The sequence below is a fragment of the Lepidochelys olivacea genome, assembly GCF_965140295.1.
Source record: "Lepidochelys olivacea isolate rLepOli2 genome assembly, chromosome: 6".
Taxonomy (NCBI): Eukaryota; Metazoa; Chordata; order Testudines; family Cheloniidae; genus Lepidochelys; species Lepidochelys olivacea.
This window is the reverse complement of record NC_140416.1, coordinates 52800662-52820104: the sequence shown is the minus strand read 5'-3', so window position 1 is coordinate 52820104 and position 19443 is coordinate 52800662. Positions and strand designations below refer to the sequence as shown.

Sequence of the window (19443 nt, the reverse complement as noted above, 5' to 3'; positions counted from 1 at the left end):
AAACAGGAAATCGTACTTTTCCTTTTAAGATTTGTGGATGAAGCGGCAAGGGAGCATTTGTACCATGAACTAGGTGGCTCCCAACATCTGTTATCAGCTCTAATTGCAAACAAAGGCTGAGGTAAGCAGCAGACTGAAAAGCCACTTTGTAAACAGATTTTTCCAGCTTGGTTGTTGCTTCAGTTCAACTATGAGCAAGTCTTTTACTATAATTATTCCTGGCACAAGCAGACAATTGAGATTTCTTTCAATTTATCTTCACCCTACCTCTTGGCTACAGAAACCAAGCTAGACTACCATACAACAAGCCTCTTCAGAGTTCAGATCCAAAAGCTGTGTTTTACCAGATCTTCTAGGAAAAGATTTTGGAGAATCTTACTGAAATTACAATTTCTGTATTTTTGCCGATATACACATTCCTCCTCCTCAATAACCTTTAGCTTTCAGTAAACTTCTAGTCTGGGGAATAACAAGTTTTGTGACACCCTGGGCTTTGTTGGCAACCAGAGGATGTCGCTTAACGCATACATATTGACTAATTTTTATAAAAATGAATCTGCACAACTGTAATATTTGGTCAGACCTACATCATCTTCTTTAGATAAGCAGAAATTGGAATAAATAATTCTCAGCAATTCTTATCTTCAGAGTGCATTAAAGAACCCATAGATCTTCATTACAGGGGTATTTTATGAGCTGGTCAAGAATGGCTTCTGTCCAAAACCAGAAATTTTGTAAAAAAGTTACCTAATTTTTTCCATTTTTTAAATAAAAGCCACAAAAATTTTGATTTTTCTCCCTCTATTCCTTTTTCAATGGCAAAACAAAAAGAGGGACAATAGGATGGGAGGAACAGAAGAGCGGAAAAGGTACATGACATCTGAAAAGAACAGCATTCTAAAATGTTTAAAAACTTCAAAACAAAAAACATTGTTGATATTTTTGTGATTTTCCCGCCCCCTCATTTTTGAACAAGCTGTATCTGTGCTATTATCACTAGATCGGACTAGAGGACGACAGTTCTGTTTCAGAACTTTTGAGGTTCCAAAATTTATTTTTGTTCTGCACTGGGATGAAAACCCTTTCAAATGCTTTTGCACAAATGAAATGGTCTCAAAATGTTTGTTTTTGGATCAAAACCTGAGCTTGGGAAGGCACTGCCTTGGGATATGGGAGACCCAGGTTCACGTCCCTACTCTGCCTGATTCAGAGCAGAGTTCTTCATTCCAGATCACTCTGCATCAGGCAGAGCAGTGGCTTGAACCAGGATCTCCTACATCCCAACCAACGTCAATGCCCTAACCATCCACTACACAGTGAGAGAGTCTCTCTCAAAAAAAACAAAACCAAAAAACCCTAATGACAAAAACCGCAAACTGCTAAGTCTCTGCTAAATGTTTCAGCTTCGATGAAACAAATTTTGATGAATTTAATCTAGTCAAAAGTATTCCGACCGGCTCAAATTAGCATCTCCATTTTTTCTCCCCCCAGAAAGAGGAATCTGAGGCACACAAAAAATTAAACCACAGGCCAGGGTTTTGTTCATAAACATAATTTTATTTTGTTCCAAGTGTGTGCCCTTGTTGATTCAACAATGATGTCTGGAGCTTCAGGTCCTCCACCGACCAAAGAAGATTGACATGGAAACACTTCACCTGACTTGTTTGCTCACAATTTCTGTTCTCTCTCTTCTTCTCAGCAGTTGTAAGGCTCAGAGAGCTAGACTGTAACACTTGCACCTTATTCCGAGATGGGTAAAAATACAGCGAACAAAGAATTAGTAAAACAAAGACTCAGGGCTGCAGAGGGCTTCGAATATACAGACAGATATAAAAACCCTTATTTGGATTTTAACTGATTGGCTTCTTTTTGTCTTCTAACCAAAATATAAACCATTTAGACTGTGGTCTCCTGCTGTTCCCATCCTCCTACTCATCCCCATCCCGCAACAGTAATAACAGTATAAAAAAGGCTTGATGTTCCTAAAACACTTTGTTTTTTTAACTAAGATTTTGTATTAAATCATGTTCCCTCCTCCTTCACAAACTAACTTGGAGCTGGTAACACGGCAATATGGACTGGACAAGACTGGGTAAAGCATGAATTTCTGATGGGTGAAGAGCTGATTATAACTTTTTGCTATTTGGTGCAGGGATGTGCTTTGCATTTCCATTGACTTAAATGCTACAAAATGAAGCAAGTTATTGTTGGTGCTGGCGCCAATTTGAGCATTAAGAAAAACTTAATGATCCTGGAGTAGGTTGTGGACACGTGGAAAGTTTCTTGGCTCAGTATTTACACAGATGTTTTAAATCATGGCTTGTGAAATGTATTTATTCCCCAAAGATAATCCCCCGCCTGAAAAAAACAAACTAAAAATCCCTTGATCCAAACCCCATTTCTTTCCAAGAGTTTTGTTAGAAATCTTGATTCCCCAATTTATCTTAGCACCCCTCATTAAAAAGCAGAATAGTGAACAATGATTTTGTTTTCTTAAGAAAAAAGAAGAAGCTGCTAATCTTTATGGAGACCGTCGCTCTTTTTTCATGAGTAAATGACACTGGATGGTGCGGATTCGACTCTTTGCTGGTGCAAACTCAGGCTGGAGTTTTAATGTTGATTCATACCATCTCATGGCCTTTTCAAACTCCTCCTGTAAGGAAAGAAGATTGAAAATGTCAGCTTTCAAAAAAGCAAAAGCCACAACATATTCTATTCACTTCCTGTCCTAAATGATTGTGCAGTGCTGTGGTGGGTCATTAAATGTGAAGTGACCTCTATATTTTCCTCACCTACCTCTCAGGGATGTTATGTGGTTTACAATCCCACAGAATGATGAGTGACGATTAAGCCAATGAGAGTTGAGCATGCTCAGCCCCTCCCAGGATATGACTTTTGGGGGTACATCTACACTAGAATAAAAGGACCATGGAATGGCATGGCTGGGCTGGGTCAGCTGACTTGGGCTTGCAGGGCTTGGACTGCAGGGCTAAATATTGCTGTGTAGATATTCAGGCTCAGGCTTGAGCCTGGGCTCTGAGACCCTCCCCCTTCGCGGGAGTCCCAGAGTTCGGGCTCTACCCGGAGCTCAAATATCTACAGAGCAAATTTTAAAATCCTGCAGCCTGAGCCACCTGACCCGGGCCAGCCGTGGGCATTTAATTGCCATGCAGACTTGATCAATAAGTATTTATAAAGCACTTTGAGATCCTTGGATAAAAGGAGATATAATGCCTAGTACTGTAGCCTATTTTTCAAGATTTTTTTTTCTATCTCAGTTTTTTTCTTTTAAACACAAGTTGCACAGTGCATTGAAAGGCACTGTGGGTCAGCGCTCAGAGCAGGAGACTCAGAGTTAAGACTCCTGGGTGTTGCTCTGCCGTTGACTTAACAAGTGGTCTTGCTTAAGTCACATCTGTTCTGTACCTCAGTGTTTCCGTTTATACAATGGGGATAATACTCACCTCCCCGTGAGGTTAGGAAGCTTAATTAAATCAGGGCTGGTGAGGCTTTCTGAAATTTTTGGATAAAAGATGCCAAGTGTTATTTATAATAGTTACACAGACCAACCAACAAAGTTTTTCTATGATTCACACAAGAAGGGGCATTTGTTGTGGAATTACGCGTAAGTAGCCCCAAACTAGTTTCTTATGGGAAAAGTGAGAAATTAATGAGCAGCATCTGATGTGAAGAACCAGAGACTTTTCCATTTTCAGCTCTTATTATTTACAGTTCCATTAGTAACATACATAAGGATAAATTTTATAGTGATTTGGTTTTACCCTGATGTCCCTTTAGTTTTATTTTCCACACAATTCTACAGTTTTGTGCAAGACTCCATAGAATCTCCCAGAATTTTCTCCACTTGCCAGATGGCTAACATTTCCAAATTATATGACAATTTGCTGGTTAAATCTAGTGTATGTCAACATTTTTAATGCTGTATTGGTAGCTAATATGACATTTTTGATACTTAGCTTACTGGGACAGATTCTGCTCTCAGAAACAGTAAAGTAATCCCATTCACCCTGCTGGAGCTACTCTTTTTGATGTATGTGTAACTTGACCCAGAAGGGGAATTTGTTTCCATGCTGCAGGCCCTATGTAGCGCCTGAGCTGGTGCAAAAAAAGGCCCCTCACAGGGAATATCCCAAGTCCAGGGAGCCCTCTCCACTTGGCACTGAACCAATTCTGCCAGCTCTGTCGTGCCCCACCCCCACATCCCCCACCAAGAACCCCTAGGTCCAGGGGGCATTTTGGAGGCAGGGAAAGGGTGTGCTGAGGATGGGAAAAGGCATGGTGGTATGTATTTTCAGAAGGTTAACTTTAAAGGGACACCAACGACTCAATTTCACTTTTGTCTGACGTGTTCTGCATACTATTACCTCAAGTGACCACTCAGATGACTATAATATAAAAGGGTAGTAGAAAAAAAGTCTCAGTTTGTTTCCACTGTACATTTGGCAACATTGTGTGCAGTTAGTGCCACAATATATCTAATTATTTATATGTTCCACCCTCACTGCAGTAGTACCTGGCCACCCAGTCAGTTTCCTCTGTTATTTGTGTGGGCCTTTCATACAGCAACAAAGGAGAGTCAAAACATTTTAAAATATTAAGAATATGTGACTAAGTCCTGAAAAATTGGCAGGGACAATCAGAGGCAAGTGTAGTACCTGAAAATACTTCAGACTCATTCGTTGATACCAACTAGATTTCAAGTTGATGGTACCCCTTTAACCATCCTGATTTCTTGGCACCAGCTCTACTAATTGATTAGAATCAAGTATACAGGATAGGTCCAATGAGAAATGGACGATCTAGGAGCATGAGAGACACTTGCTCCTTTTAATCAACAGGGTGTAGAATCATATGTTGAAAGAAATATGTCTACAATGTGAGGAGTTTAAACTCTCTCTAGCAACTAGTGATCTTTGTGGGTTGATAATCTAGATATTGAAATTATGCCTCACTTGCGTTATCCAGTTATTTTGTATTGTATTGTAACCCTTGGGCCTATAGACAGTGACATTATTTATAGGGGAGATTAAGCAGAATTATCTACAGCTGGCTACTGTCATTACTAGGCCTTGTAGCTATAGCATTGTGACACCAGACTATAAATACAGTAGCCATCCCAGTATTAAATGATCAGTTCAGATGTTGGAATAATTGAAAGAGCATATTTGACAGAATATTCCTCCTTTCTGATCTTGCTCATCTCCACTTCCAGCCTCCTGAACCTCTAGCCTAGAAATTCTAAGTTTGTTCTTGGGCTCAAAGCTGCTTTACACTGTATCTGGAGATGGGAGAAAATCTAGCAGCTACTACTTACCATTGCAACATAGACATTAGCTAGTGTGAAATGATTAACCACGAAGTGCGGGGCTATTTCCACTGCCATGGTAGCCACGATGATGGCATCATTCCAAAGTTTTGCATTGTGGAAGATGTTCGCTAGGCTTATTAGTGGGACATCCTGAAAAGAGAAGAGCCAGAGGTATAAAGGGAGGGGTCAGTACAAGCTGCAGTCTCTTGACCCTGCATCAGGGAGTTGGTAGTGAATGCTATCGGCAGAGGGGTTCTGCCCTCTCTTCCCTTCCACTGGATTATTTCTTGGAGATGGATGGGTTGCTCCTATTTTATTTCTCATGGGTTTAGACTTCAGAAGTACAAATCCAGATCTCTGTAATATTTATATGTAATTACACACAAAAATCTACAACAACAGATCATTCATTATGGTTGCAAAGTCAAGCACTCAAAGGTTAAGAAATGCTAGTTTTAAGGTTGCTTCTGCAATCCTAATTTGGCTCCCTTAAGCATATGCATGATATAATCTTTAATTACATGATCCTATACTATTTTTCCCCCACGGGACTCCGCTGGGGATAAATCAGTGTTGTGTAGTGAAGTTCTCATATGTTGCAGAAGTTAGAAGGTGTGTAGTGATGAGGCAGGGGATTTTGGGAAGAGAAAGGATGGTCTTATCGTTAACGCAGCTGAATGCTTTGTCACAGAGTTCCTATGTGATGCTGGGAAAGTTGCATAAACCCAGTTTTCACAGGTGGCCACTACTTGTTTATTCCTCATTTTCTGGGCACCTCACAGGGGTCTGATTTACAGAAGAGCGGAGCACTCACAGTTGCAAATTAAATCAATGAGAGCTATGATGTGAACACACAAATTGCTACATAATGCTAAGTACTCTTAAAAAAAAAAATCAGGCCCTAGACATCTCATATTGGGCACCCAAAGCTAATGGACACTTCTGACATTAGTCTCCCTGTGTTTCCACTCCCCATCATTAAAACGGGGAGAGTACCTCACTTCACCGGGTGTTGTAAAAATAAATTCATTCATGTTTGTGAAGCACTCAGATACTATAGTGAAGAGTGCCACAGAAAAACCTACAAGGAAACTCTGTAGTCAGAAAAGGGTTTGAATAACATTCCGTAAATAAGGCATGGAGACACACACGAGGATAAAACAAAATATTGAATAGCTGCTCATTCAGTGCCAAACCTCACAGAGTTTTCAAGCTGTTGGATTTCAACAAACCAAGCCCACGTGTTTTCTGGAGACAGCTGCTCCTTCAAGTAGGAAGACAAGTTCTGAGCTTGGAAAGCATTCTGGTGTTGAGCAATGACATGAAATTGCTGGAGATTGGTCAGCACTGCAAGGGTGTGTTCATGCCAAGTTGGCAGTGTGCTAACAACTGCCAATCATGTTACTCCAATTCCTCCCACAAAACACATTGCTAAGGGAACCAATTCTGAAGACCCTTAAACAGTTCAATAAAAAGAAAGTGGTGGGGAGATAAATAAAAAGTTGATGGTGCTTAACCTGCATAATCTCCTAGTTCCAGTCTTCCTTTAAGACATGCAGGACAAAGCAAGACTGAATTACAGAAGTGAAACAGATGCAGTAGAAGTGAAATAGACACAGTGTTGTCAGGTGGAGTGTACTTGGGACAGGGAAGCCAGGCATAAACTAATTTATCTCTTTCCACCCATGAAGAGCCCATCACCACAGTATCTGACCACCGCACAAACACATATACCTCCTCCCAATACCCCTTCAGGTAGGGAAGCACCCTTATCGCCATTTTACAGATGGGGAATAGAGGTGCACACAAAGACTAAGTGATTGGGCCAGGAAGTTTGTGGCAGAGCCAGCAACAGACCCCAGATCACCCAATTTCAATCCAACGCCTTAATGACAAAACCATTCTTCCTTTTTTCCCCTTCAGTTCTAATCCCAGCTCTGCCATGGACTCACTGAGTAGACTTGGCTACGTCCCTTCTCCATTCTATGCCTCACTTCCCATAGCTGTAAACAGAGGCTAATAACTATGACCAACCTTCCCAACAGAGGTAAAACTCTTTGTAGATGGAAAGTGCTATATAAGCAGTAAGCATTCCTAGAACATATTAACTAATCCCTGGGTGGCAGAAACAGCAAATTCCTGTTCCAGCATGCCTACATAAATTTAGCAGCTAAGGCAACTCCATATGATCAAGGGATTCATGTATGTATCGACAGCCTGCCTGCCATTTATTACTGAGCATGTCAGTCTTGAAGGACATTCACCTGCCTTTCCAGGCTCGGGGAGACTTATAACTGGTTCTTCTGCTGCTGTGTAAAAATACATCCTATATTAAACAGGTGATGAAAGCCTCAAGGACCTTCACTAGGACTGGCTAATATCTTAGATCCATGTGTTGGCCAGGTGAGAGTGCATATGACATTTACACTAGCTGGGGGGGCGTTGATGAGAGCCAACTGATGAGAACTCGTTATCTGGCTACATATGAGCCACAAGTTGGGAAGAGCTGCCAGTATTTCATTTCAGCAGTGAACAGTGTTGTACATACCTTCATGTGATGCGGCGCATAGTGCAAGGCCTGCCGCAGACAGTCTATTGCCTTCTTCCCTTGACCTTTCACCCTCCAGTAGAGAGCTGCCATGCTGGAGAGGACCCAAGACGTCTGATTCTGAAAAAAACCAATGCAGCAGGGGGAAAAGAATTACATAAACCTGTACCAAACATTCTCCCAGCCCCACCTCCTCCCTCTACATTCCCCCCAGATCCATAAGCAATGTTTTCCATTTAAAAATTAAACAGTATACCTTTACAAAAGGCAGCAGAAAAGAGTTTGTTGCCTAATAATGAGATATACAAAACAGCTAAGTTATTTAGGTTGCAAAGTCAAATGCCTGAAAATGCCAAATTTATGGTTGCTTCTGCAACTTTCATTGTGACCTGTTGTACATCCATCTTGTACACTCTTGAGGCATGAGTCCTATGGAAGTATGTAATTAAGGACTGTAACAATGTATCTGCACCAGCAGGCCAAATCAGTGTTGCCAGAATTAAGGACAACCTTAATTCTGGCATTTCATAATTTCTGAGTGCTTGACCTAAAGAAAGAAGAGTTTAGTCACTCTCAAGTAACTATGGTCCTTTCAGATGTGTTGTCCACCTGGATTCTACTATTGGCATGCATACAATCCATGCATGTAAGATTGAATTCTCCTAGCCAGCAGTGTTTGTTGGGACTACACCTGCACCCTAGTTGTCATTATGCCTCCCCACCCCGCCAGCTGAAGGCACAAAAGAAAGAACAGGCCCAACCGTCCGCCGGTTCCTTCACCAATACAGAATCCCAAAGGAGGAGGACTTCATAGTTGTGGGGAAGGGGGGAGGGGGTGTCATGGAATCCATATGTATTACATCTTAAAGAACCACAGTTACTGTAGGGTAGATAACTGAGTGACTGTTCACACAGATTTCACTCTTGGTAACTAACAAGCAGCTATCTGGCTGCTTCGAGATGGCTAGTCGGAGTCCTACTTAAACAAAGACGTCAGGACAGCCCTACCAAAGTGGGCATCTGATCTAGAAGCCTCTACCAAAGAGTAGTGGATCATTATGGAACTAACAAAGTCTAGGTTGTTCCAGGGCTAGTAGATAGTCCAGTATTGCTGAAATGAGTGATATCAAGACAGACCATTGACACTGAGATGCCCAAATAGGAAACCTCTTCCATTAACTTTATAAATGAGCCTGGTTCAGGGTTTCCTGCTTTGGAGCAGAGTGTTCTGAACTTCACCTGATCAACTTCTTTTGGTGGATGTCAGTCAGACAGCAGATATAATGAAACTGGATCCAGGTATAAAATCTGACCATTGTTCTATGAGACGCACACACGCACATGCACACTATTAACCAGGAGTGAAAGTAACTTGAAGGACTTACCAGTACTCTGGAGTCCTGAGCAGGGGCATGGCCTCAATTGGAAGAGGCTGGGCCTTTAATGACTTAAAGGCCCCTGGATCTCTCAGCTGCAGTGGCAGCTGAGAGCCCCGGGGCGATTTAAAGGGCCCAGGGCTCCAGCCACCCCTACTGCAGCATAGCTCCGGGCCCCTTAAATTGCTGCTGAAGCCCCGGGCCCTTTAAAGCGCCACCCGAGCCTCACTGCCTGAGCCCCAGGTTAGCGGCAACAGGGCTCCAGCGGTGATTTAAAGGGCCCGGGACTCCGGCCACTGCAGGTTTGGTACGCCGTACCAGACTGTACTGGCTTACTTTCACCTCTGCTATTAACTCAGTAGCAGGCTTGCAGTGTTTGGATAGGATATTTGGCTAAGGAATAAAACTAGCTGATGGATGATCTGTGTTCTATGCTTAACCCAGCCAAAGTCTTAGTGAGAGGCCTGTGGTAGACCACAGGGCAAATTCCTGGTTCACTTATTTGGGTGAAGCTCACTGGATTCAGTGGGAGTTGTAACTGTGTAAGAGAGGAGAATCTGGACATTAATCTCTCAATATTTTAGTTTCCTCAGCTTTAAAACAGACTTAACAGTACTGTCCCTATTTGGCAGGGGTGTGCCAAGCCTCCATTTATTAATGTTTTCAAAGTTCTTTAAGATCCTCAGCTGGAAGCCAGTGAAGAAGAATGAAAACACTGCCCAGTACACAGATGATGTCATATGGGTTGAATACTTTAAACGTTTTATTTTATTAAAGTGATACGCACAGAGATCTGATGGATTCACCTCATGTTGTATAAGCACAGAAGGTGGGTCAGAAAAAAGCGTACAAGCAATTGTAGGTACTGCACAGAGACAGAACTCTCTTTAAACTATCATCCTAGACTGAGTTTCTAGACACATAGCCCTGAGGCTGGACTGTCAGGCAAGTAAAGAACAGGACACTATAAGACCCTGCTTCAATTTTGTTTGTCGCACACACATACCTTTTCCAAAACTTTGGCTATTCGAGTTCCGACTTGTTCTAATGACTGTGGTGAATATTGGTCTTTGCCAAGATTCTGTAATACCTGGGAAGGAGGAAAAGGCAGGTGCTTAGAGGATGGAAATTGACAAGATGAAATCAAGGAAAAACAGGTAAGAAAATGGCTTCTTAAAATCTGATGCTGTCTCCCAGCAAAGACCTGATCCCTCCCCTAAGAAGCACTCTGTGTTGCCTGCATATCTGGGGGCTTTTGTGCATGCTACAGTGAGAACAGGGCCCCTGAAGTACAATACTGAAATGTGGAAGACATGACGAGAAAGGATTCAGCATTTTGTGATCTGCTCAACATACATGGCAAACTTTTCTTTACATAACTTCATTATTGGCAAAAGATCCCAGATTGACAGCTCTAGCGACTGTTTAGCCACAGAATAGATACAGCCTTGGCGGCAGTTGCTTTACAAATTTCCTCTCCAGTGTGTCTTAGAGGGACCACTTCTAGGAATGAGGAGGCAGTTCAGTGTCCAGGGACCATTTGATTCTCATCTCTTTTGTTTAGAAAGCCAACAAGGGAATTAACAATATGGCCTCTGAGCTACTAAAAAATGATGTGAGATCATCATAAGCTGCTGAATACCCATTCGATGGTAGTATTCATCCATTACTACCCATGAACAGTCAATCAGCGAGGAAAGGTTCATTAGCCTATTACAAATCCTTGGAACTATCCTATCCTTAACATAAACCTAATTGCCTCTTGATTCTTAAAATCTCAGATAGCCACCAAACTGCAGTCTGAAGACAGAAGTGTACCTCTTTTAGCTGACTCTCTCCAGTGTAATGCAGGCTAGCCCGATTGGAAACCCCTTGCAGATGGTCCAAGGTGTGCATACTGGCAGGTAGATTGGGGCTGCAAAGGGGCTCCATGGCTGGTTCTTGCAGCTGTGTGGCAAAATCGATGTGCTCTGTAATGCTAGAAAGGAATTAAAACAAGTTCTAAGTCATATAAGACCCTCCTGGTCAGGAGAAGGAGAGGGAGGAGTCAATTAACAAAAACAGCTTATCTAGCAGGTAAGTTTTGTTTGGATGCTGGCAGAACCTCATTTGGAGAACAGGAAGAATTTGACCTTCACTCTGAAGACAAAATTCTAAAACAGCAGCCTTCTTTGCTAACCCATTCTAGTTGATGCTTGTCTATCTTATTAGATTGCATAACTAAGTGGTAGAGAAACAAGGTAGGCGAGATAATATCTTTTATTGAACCATCTTCTGCTTGCGAGACAGAAAGTTTTCGAGCTCACACGGAGCTCTTCTTCAAGAGTGGCCGTTAACCACAAGCTAGTTTCCTTACAGCAGCAGAGTTGATATAGGTCACCAAGGATGGAGGTATATTGGTAGTTTTTCCATTAGCACTTCATACACGTATGATTATACAGCTCACACAACCCACCCACCCCCAACCTGGCTCAGTGTTTGCATTAGTTAGAGCAGGTTTTCAAATCCAAGACAGCTCACCCTCCTCTGTCTGCCTAATCAATAGGTTTTATATTCTCTTCTGTGAAGAATCCAAATACAAAGGGGACTTGCAATATTACAGAATGGGCTAGAAAGGGATGAGAAAAGGGGAAGGGAAATAGTCTATTTATTTTGTTTTAAATAACAGTCATTACAAGGAAAAACCACTCAACAACAGAATAAAACAAAAATTAAACTAACCAGTATGTAAATCAAAAAACCAAAATATACCCATGCAAACCCACAGCCCTTCCCCAAAGCCCGAGCAAATAGATGGCCTTTGCAGCAATCCCTGAATGTCAACAGATTCCGACCAAGGTGGGTATCAAGGTCCAGAGTCGAAAGGCTCTGCTGGAGAATGACCTGCTGACAGCTTCCTCTTTATTATATCACTGGGATCTAACTCAGCACCTCCATTGACCGCAACTACAACACTATCACTCACAGGCAGCACTCTCTCAGTCCTTAAACACCTTCTGGAAACCAGCAGGCAGCCCAGGTAAACCTGGGAGCATTGGTGTCATGCTCACAAGATACTGTGCATAACAAATAGGCTGCAGGATTCCGCACAAGAATGGATTTACGGAGGAGGATCCCCATGTATATTGAGGTGACAGGGGCAGGGACAACAGTAACATGGTTTGTATTTGAGAGAAAAGATTCTTGCCAAGCACAGATAGAAAATAGCTGCCCTGTTCATTGCTGCTAGAGGACCGCCTGAAACAACTGAGGATCTACCACTACCCCTAAATGGCAAATGTGGGTGACCCACAGGGACGGACACCCTCAAAGCAAAGAACAAAGGGGCTGTCTCAGTCCCCAGCCCTGCTGTTGGCTCCATGTTAAAGACTCACCTCCTTGGATTGACTACCATAGAGGTGGTATCAAGATTGGCTGAAGCCATAGTAGAGTTGCCATTTGCTTTAGTGGGCCACTAAGATGTTTGGCATACGTACATAAGACCACCATATAGCCACCCTACCCCAATTACTTAAGTTCACATGCATGATACTCACTCAATATTTTTAGCAGAAACAGCTAGCCATGTGCTGGCTACAGTAGTGAACTCCACCCTCCGGAGTTTCAAACACTCATCAGGACTTGGCCAGCCCAGGCTGCGATAGTCGCGCCTTTTTCCTAGAAAGAAGCGGGTAATACAAGGAATTATCATAAAAAAAAAAAAGAAGCAAGCTACAAAGATTCATTTTTAAAGATTTATAAAGCGTCAGATTTACACAGCACTTTACACATGTAGAGGCATGTGAGGTATTCCCTGCCTCAAAGAGCTACGAGCTCAATCCTGCAATTGGATCCCTGTGAAAAGAGCCCCACACCTGTATGGAACCCAGAGGTCTGCCTATGGTGATCTGATTGCTGGATTGGAGCCTAATAGGATATGACAGGCTACAATATGTATGTTTAAAAACCTTTTCATTAATACCTTTCCACATCTGAAGTTTAAGAATAATAATTCTCTGGGTTACACACAAAAAAAGCAACGTGTTACCTGCATTTGTGCACTTGAACTTTCTTGAGGTCAATTATTAAATAGAAAATATTACCAAGGAGGTGCTGAGCTTTCCTTGTCAGTTCTGCAGTTACTTCCAGAATCAATGCAAATATTTTTTGATTATTGTAGCTTCTGTTCTTCTTGTTTCATGGTGAGATGGAATAATGTCAATATTTTTCAGGGAATAACATTATTATTGATCATGATGGATGATAACTTTTACACCGTCTTGCTTGTGGATCTAAGAGTACTTTAGAAACCATTAAGAAATTAAATCTCGGAAATCCCCATTAGGTTGGTGAATATTATTCTTCCCATTTTACAGATGAGTAGATTGAGGCAGGGACATAATTTGTCCATGGTTACTCAGAAGATCAGTCACAAAGTAAGGAATAAGACCAGTTGGCCAAAACCCACTGAAGTCTTTCCACTGACTTCAGTGCATTTTGGAACAGGCCCTAACATTTCAGATTTCCTGTTTTAATCACCAGTCAATACTGTCTCTCACATGGGAGTTTCAAAACAAGTGGAGTGTATATAAACAGAAAAACATTTTAGCCATTAAATAGCTCAGCAAGAGGCTAACTATGCTGGCCCTATATGGTTCTCACTATTACAGTGCTTAATAACATCAACAATACTATGTAGAGAAAAAAAAGCAAGCAAGCAAAGAGCTAAATACATTGCCTAGGCAGCATTTCAAGATCTATTTCTACTTACTTGATTTTCTTTCGCCATTTGGATCCAAATCTTACCCCCTACGCCTGCATGAAAGTGCTTTCCCTTTATTTTTGCAAAATTAAAATAAATCTATTACATCAACTCATAGAAGACATTGATTAGAGGCCCGTTAAGGGAAGTTGCACTCAGTGTGTCAGTGGGAAAATTCATGCCAGGGTAATCATTTCTCAGCATGTTGGTACTGTGGAATGCATTTCACTTTTCGGTATTCAGTAGTTCACATGGGCATTTCTGAGCCCACCCTGCTGGTGGTGGTGGTGATCATCTCACTAAGGAATGATAATATATAACAAGAGAAAGGATGGTCTACTGGTTAGGGAGCTAGCCTGGGAAGTGGGACATTTGAGCTTATTTCCCTGCTCTAGCAGAGATTCCTACATGACCCTGGGCGTGTCACTTTGCCTCTCTGTGCTTCAGCTCTCCATCTGTAAAATGGGGATAAATATTACTTCCTACCTCGCAGGTGTATTGAGAGGATAAATACAATAAAGAATATGAGATGCTCAGATACTATAGTAACGGACACCATACAAATATCTATGACCGAGATAGCTAGATAATATTTGGGAGCTCAGCATTATGGGGGAGTGTAAGGTCACAGGTACAATCCAATTTCCAACCTGCTTAGCCTCAAGTAATCTTTACTGTTTAAATATTAAACAAATCCAAGTCTTCCAACTGCTAAAATGGGAGCTTATTAAAAGCGCATACAGTAACTCCTCACTTAACGTTGTAGTTATGTTCCTGAAAAATGCAACTTTATGCAAAACGATGTTAAGCGAATCCAATTTCCCCATAAGAATTAATGTAAATAGGGGGGCGGGGTTAGGTTCCAGGGAAATGTTTTTTGCCAGACAAGACACACTGTATACATATACAATAAAAGTTTTAAACAATTTTAAACCAACAGTTTAATATGGTACCCAGAAATGAATGATTGTAAAGCTTGGTTGAGCTGGTGGAGTAAGAGGGTGGAATATTTCCCAGGGAATGCCTTTCGGCTGAGCCCCCAAGTGTTAATACTCCACTGTTAACATAGCTTCACACTCTACAAGACAATGTGGACTGAGGCAGGAGGGAGGAAACGGAATAGATGCAGGGCAGTAGCTGCAAACACTTCCCTGCAAAAACTGAACTTGATGATGAACCCACGCTCCGCAGCTGGAGCGCACCACTCCCTCCTCCAGAACAGCACATGCACGGCTGCACAGGTGCTGACTTTTCAAAATGCTGGGGGGTGCATGCATGAGTGAGACACATGTGCATTGCCCCTTTAAGTATGCTGACCGCACTTCAAGTATGTTGCCCTTTTAAGCAGATCAGACAGGAAGCAATAGCTTCCTGAAGCTCCCCCCAAGCCCTGTCCCCTCCTCAGCTTTGTGGAGAGGGGGTACAGAGCGGGGGTGGGGGCAGGAACAGGGGGACATTCTGACATCAGCACTCCTCTCCCCCCCATCCCCCAGCAAGCAGGAAGTTCCAAGGAGCAGCTTCAAGGGAGAGGGCAGGACAGGAGCAGCACGGCAGTTGGGGGAGGGACAGCTGAACTACTGGTAGGCAACTGCCGAGCCACATACCCTACAGGGAATTTAAGGGAGCTGATGGGGGAGGGGCTGCCAGCTCCCCCGGTTCTAATCCCCACGAGGAGGGGTTGCTCTTCCAGAGAATCCTGTAAGCAGTGGACATTGGTGAGGCCTCATCTGGAGTACTGTGTCCAGTTTTGGGCCCCACACTTCAAGAAGGATGTGGATAAATTGGAGAGAGTCCAGCGAAGGGCAACAAAAATGATTAGGGGACTGGAACACATGAGTTATGAGGAGAGGCTGAGGGAGCTGGGATTGTTTAGCCTGCAGAAGAGAAGAATGAGGGGGGATTTGATAGCTGCTTTCAACTACCTGAAAGGGGGTTCCAAAGAGGATGGCTCTAGACTGTTCTCAATGGTAGCAGATGACAGAACGAGGAGTAATGGTCTCAAGTTGCAGTGGGGGAGGTTTAGATTGGATATTAGGAAAAACTTTTTCACTAAGAGGGTGGTGAAACACTGGAATGCGTTACCTAGGGAGGTGGTAGAATCTCCTTCCTTAGAGGTTTTTAAGGTCAGGCTTGACAAAGCCCTGGCTGGGATGATTTAACTGGGAATTTGGTCCTGCTTTGAGCAGGGGGTTGGACTAGATGACCTTCTGGGGTCCCTTCCAACCCTGATATTCTATGATTCTATGAAAGCAGGCAGCTGCCAAACGACGTTATAAGGGAGCATTGCGCAACTTTAAACAAGCATGTTCCCTAATTGATCAGCAACGTGAGAACGTTAACCGAGACGACTAAGTGAGGAGTTACTGTATTAGAACCTTTGAAATGGCCTCCTAAGTCACAACGTCAAATCCACCCCAAGTGATCAAAGTCAAAAAGTTTCCCTGAGCAGTGGCTCATTGACATGATATGGTCCAGGCATATCGGTTTCACAGCGAACAGTACACTAGGATGTGATGTCGCCAGCATCATGTCCAACCACTTTGACTGTCCTATTCCAATGGATCAGCTACCCATTTTGCAGCTGGGTGAACTGGAGGTGGTCTTTAAGTCTGAGATTGAATTATACTCAAACCCACAACCTTCAGGATTGTAGTTGAGCACCTTACCCACTTGGTCATCCCATCTTTCAACAGGTCACCGACTAAAATTTGGTGCAATAAGACAGCCCTTTGCTTGAAAATACCAATATGTCTAGCATCAACTCTGCAACATTACCCAAGGACAACACAATCTAGACTTCATGTCTGCTGAAATCCTCCCCATACCTTCATTTCATCTCATCTTCACTATTTGAACTCTCTCCTCTATGGCATCCCCAGGCTCCAGGTGCTTCAGATTCCAGCATGTGCAGAATACCACTGATGGCTCCTGTGGTGGATGCACACCTTCACACTTTCGTCAAGCCTATCTTACAGATCTTGCTTCTTTCTATTTTCCTTCTGCTTTCCCTCTCTGCTCCCTAGCACAACCTTCATCTCTCTCTTCACCTTACTTCACCTCAGTTGGTGCAAGAGTCTTCTCTTCTGCAATTCCTGCTATCTGGAACAGATGTCTAGTCATTGTTTTAGGCCATCACCAAAGAAAACAGTAAAAATAAAAACTCAGCAGTACTTTGTGACTGGGACAATATCTGATTTTTGTCTCAAGTGTAAAGTCCTTGGAGCAGGGATCATTCATTATATCAAATGTATCTCATACTGTGTCTGTCACTGGGGTATCTGAACATACAAAAATGCTGTGCACTTCAATGACACCAGGTAAATTACTACTACTACTACTATTACTAACTTCTCCACCTCATTATCTCTCTGGCTTCATTCAAATACTACCCCAAAACGTCTTTCCTCCCTTGCTTTTTCTCCTCTCAATTTCTCTCTCTCTCATTATTTTTCATTTTACCCCCAAAAGTGTTTTGAAAAACAGCTGAGGTGAAAGATGCTATACAAAACACAACTGTGCTGCACTCTAGAAATAGGGGCTCCTAGGAGAATGTTTGTGGGATAGAATTCTAATTGTGCCACTTATTCATATAGACCGAAATATACCTCTCTAATCTCACTATTATCCATCTGATGTATTAATACAATGGAATGTGAGGCACTGAGGGATTTGCTTTCCCTGAAAACAGTAATTTACCTGGTGGTCCAGGGGAGGGTATCTTTGGGCCACTGATCTCCAGAGCCATTTGGTACAGGTTTTCATCTTCGGCATTAACCCCTTCCTCTCCATTTCTCCCAGGGGGCTCCTGAAGATCCAAGCTTTCTGCTTTTGGTTTCTTTAAACGTTTGACCTGGAATGTGATCTGTGAAAGAACAACATTGTCACAGTTACCCCTACCAAATTATACTGTATTGCACAAATGAAATACATTAGAGGATTCATTTGTGTATGTGATAGAAAATCCATTTAATTGCTACAGAACTGGAACACTTTCCTTTTAGTTCTGTTCCTAGCACCATCAAAATGGACATCAGGTATCTTCACACTAACTAGACCTTTTAGTTAATATTGTACCCTCCCTTTTATTACAATTTTTCACTGGGGGTAAAAGTCCAAGGCCAGTTAAAGCAGAATAGCATTTTGTTTTTTAGTTTTCTGAATGCATCAAGGTAGATACATTTTTTTAAAAAAAGACAATTGTTTATTAATGTTTTTCATGTTGTTGTCACGGTCCCAGGGTATGCGAGAGTCGGGGGTGAAAAATCTTTTATTGGACCAACTTCTGTTCATGAAACAGACAAGTTTTTACACTCCACAGAGCTCTTTTTGAGGTCAGAAAAATACCTAAAGAAGAGTTTTGTGGAGCTCAAAAGCTGCTCTCTCATCAGAGAAGTAGCTCTAATAGAAGTTACTTCAGCTGCCTTGTCTCTCTAAATTTATGCATTTATCAAAATGAATTCAGTTCTGGTAAGTGCCAGATCTGAGAGCATAGGAGAATGAAATCCTCTACCTGCACAATGAAGTGCAAATTTCATTCACCAGCCGTGAGACTCAACCATCGTCTCTTGCCTGGACCGCCCCAAAGATAAGAGGTGTACTCAAGCTCCATGGTTCATTCAATACTTGGCCTCTTTGCTACCAATAAAGATGTCAATTAGTAACAATGCTGATGGCAGTTTTGTCTGTTAGGAGGTGGACTGAAACTACCAATTTATTTCTCAGAGGCCATCAACCAGCTCTCAGGTGGTCATGTCTTTTGGTCATTTACGACTCAGGAAAGACTGGTGACCTAGAGATTAAAGACTCTGTATTCCAGGCTGAAGTGTTCAGCCTCCCTTCAAACCATCATTGTTACAGTCATGGTAAATTAGCATATGACTTATGAATGCTACTAAACTATATCTTGCAAATGAGTGCTCTTACCCATTCAGCTTCATCATCATCTCCACAATCTCCAAAACAGGAGCTAGCCAGCCCGTCCTGAGAACCCGTCTTTAGAACCCGAATTCCCTGCAAGTCCATCCGACGACCTTTCACCTCCAGTGCCCCCTCAAAGGCTTCAAGAGACCAGGAATTTTCAAACTCGTCTACCAAGGCCAACATCTCTTCAGACATCTGAGCATCTCCCAAACTCTCCATCCCTTCTGAGTCATTGCTTTCTGCAACAACTGTGTCTGAAATGAAATGTCAGTAAGTGTCACCAAAATTATGTGTGTTACAATAGTATCCAAAGGCAGTACAAAGGGATTATGCCTAAAGTCTTCTACCTGTACAAATATGATGCAGACCATCTAAGACATTTCATTAAAAAAAAGTAAACACCAAGCAAGGAACTTCCTACAATTTAAAAAAAAAAAAAACCCAAAACAAACAAACAAAAAAATCACAGTTTCCACTTTTTGAGAGCCGGAAAACTGATTTTTATTCAACACACCCTGGCTTGTTAAAG

General features: G+C 42.3%; 1 protein-coding gene across 1 annotated transcript in view; it reads right to left on the bottom strand.

Moving 5' to 3' along the window:
• Positions 1-1536: 1536 nt before the first annotated feature.
• Positions 1537-19443, bottom strand: part of TTC17 (tetratricopeptide repeat domain 17) — an 88017-nt gene continuing 70110 nt past the window's right edge. Inside the window, exons 18-25 of the mRNA XM_084631215.1 lie at positions 18918-19168; positions 17691-17856; positions 12790-12910; positions 11072-11231; positions 10260-10343; positions 7878-7997; positions 5336-5479; positions 1537-2653 (exon numbers count right to left, since the gene is read on the bottom strand). Of these exons, the coding sequence (XP_084487341.1) occupies positions 2522-2653; positions 5336-5479; positions 7878-7997; positions 10260-10343; positions 11072-11231; positions 12790-12910; positions 17691-17856; positions 18918-19168 (1178 nt within the window). The 3' untranslated portion in view covers positions 1537-2521. The remainder of the gene's footprint in view (positions 2654-5335; positions 5480-7877; positions 7998-10259; positions 10344-11071; positions 11232-12789; positions 12911-17690; positions 17857-18917; positions 19169-19443) is intronic.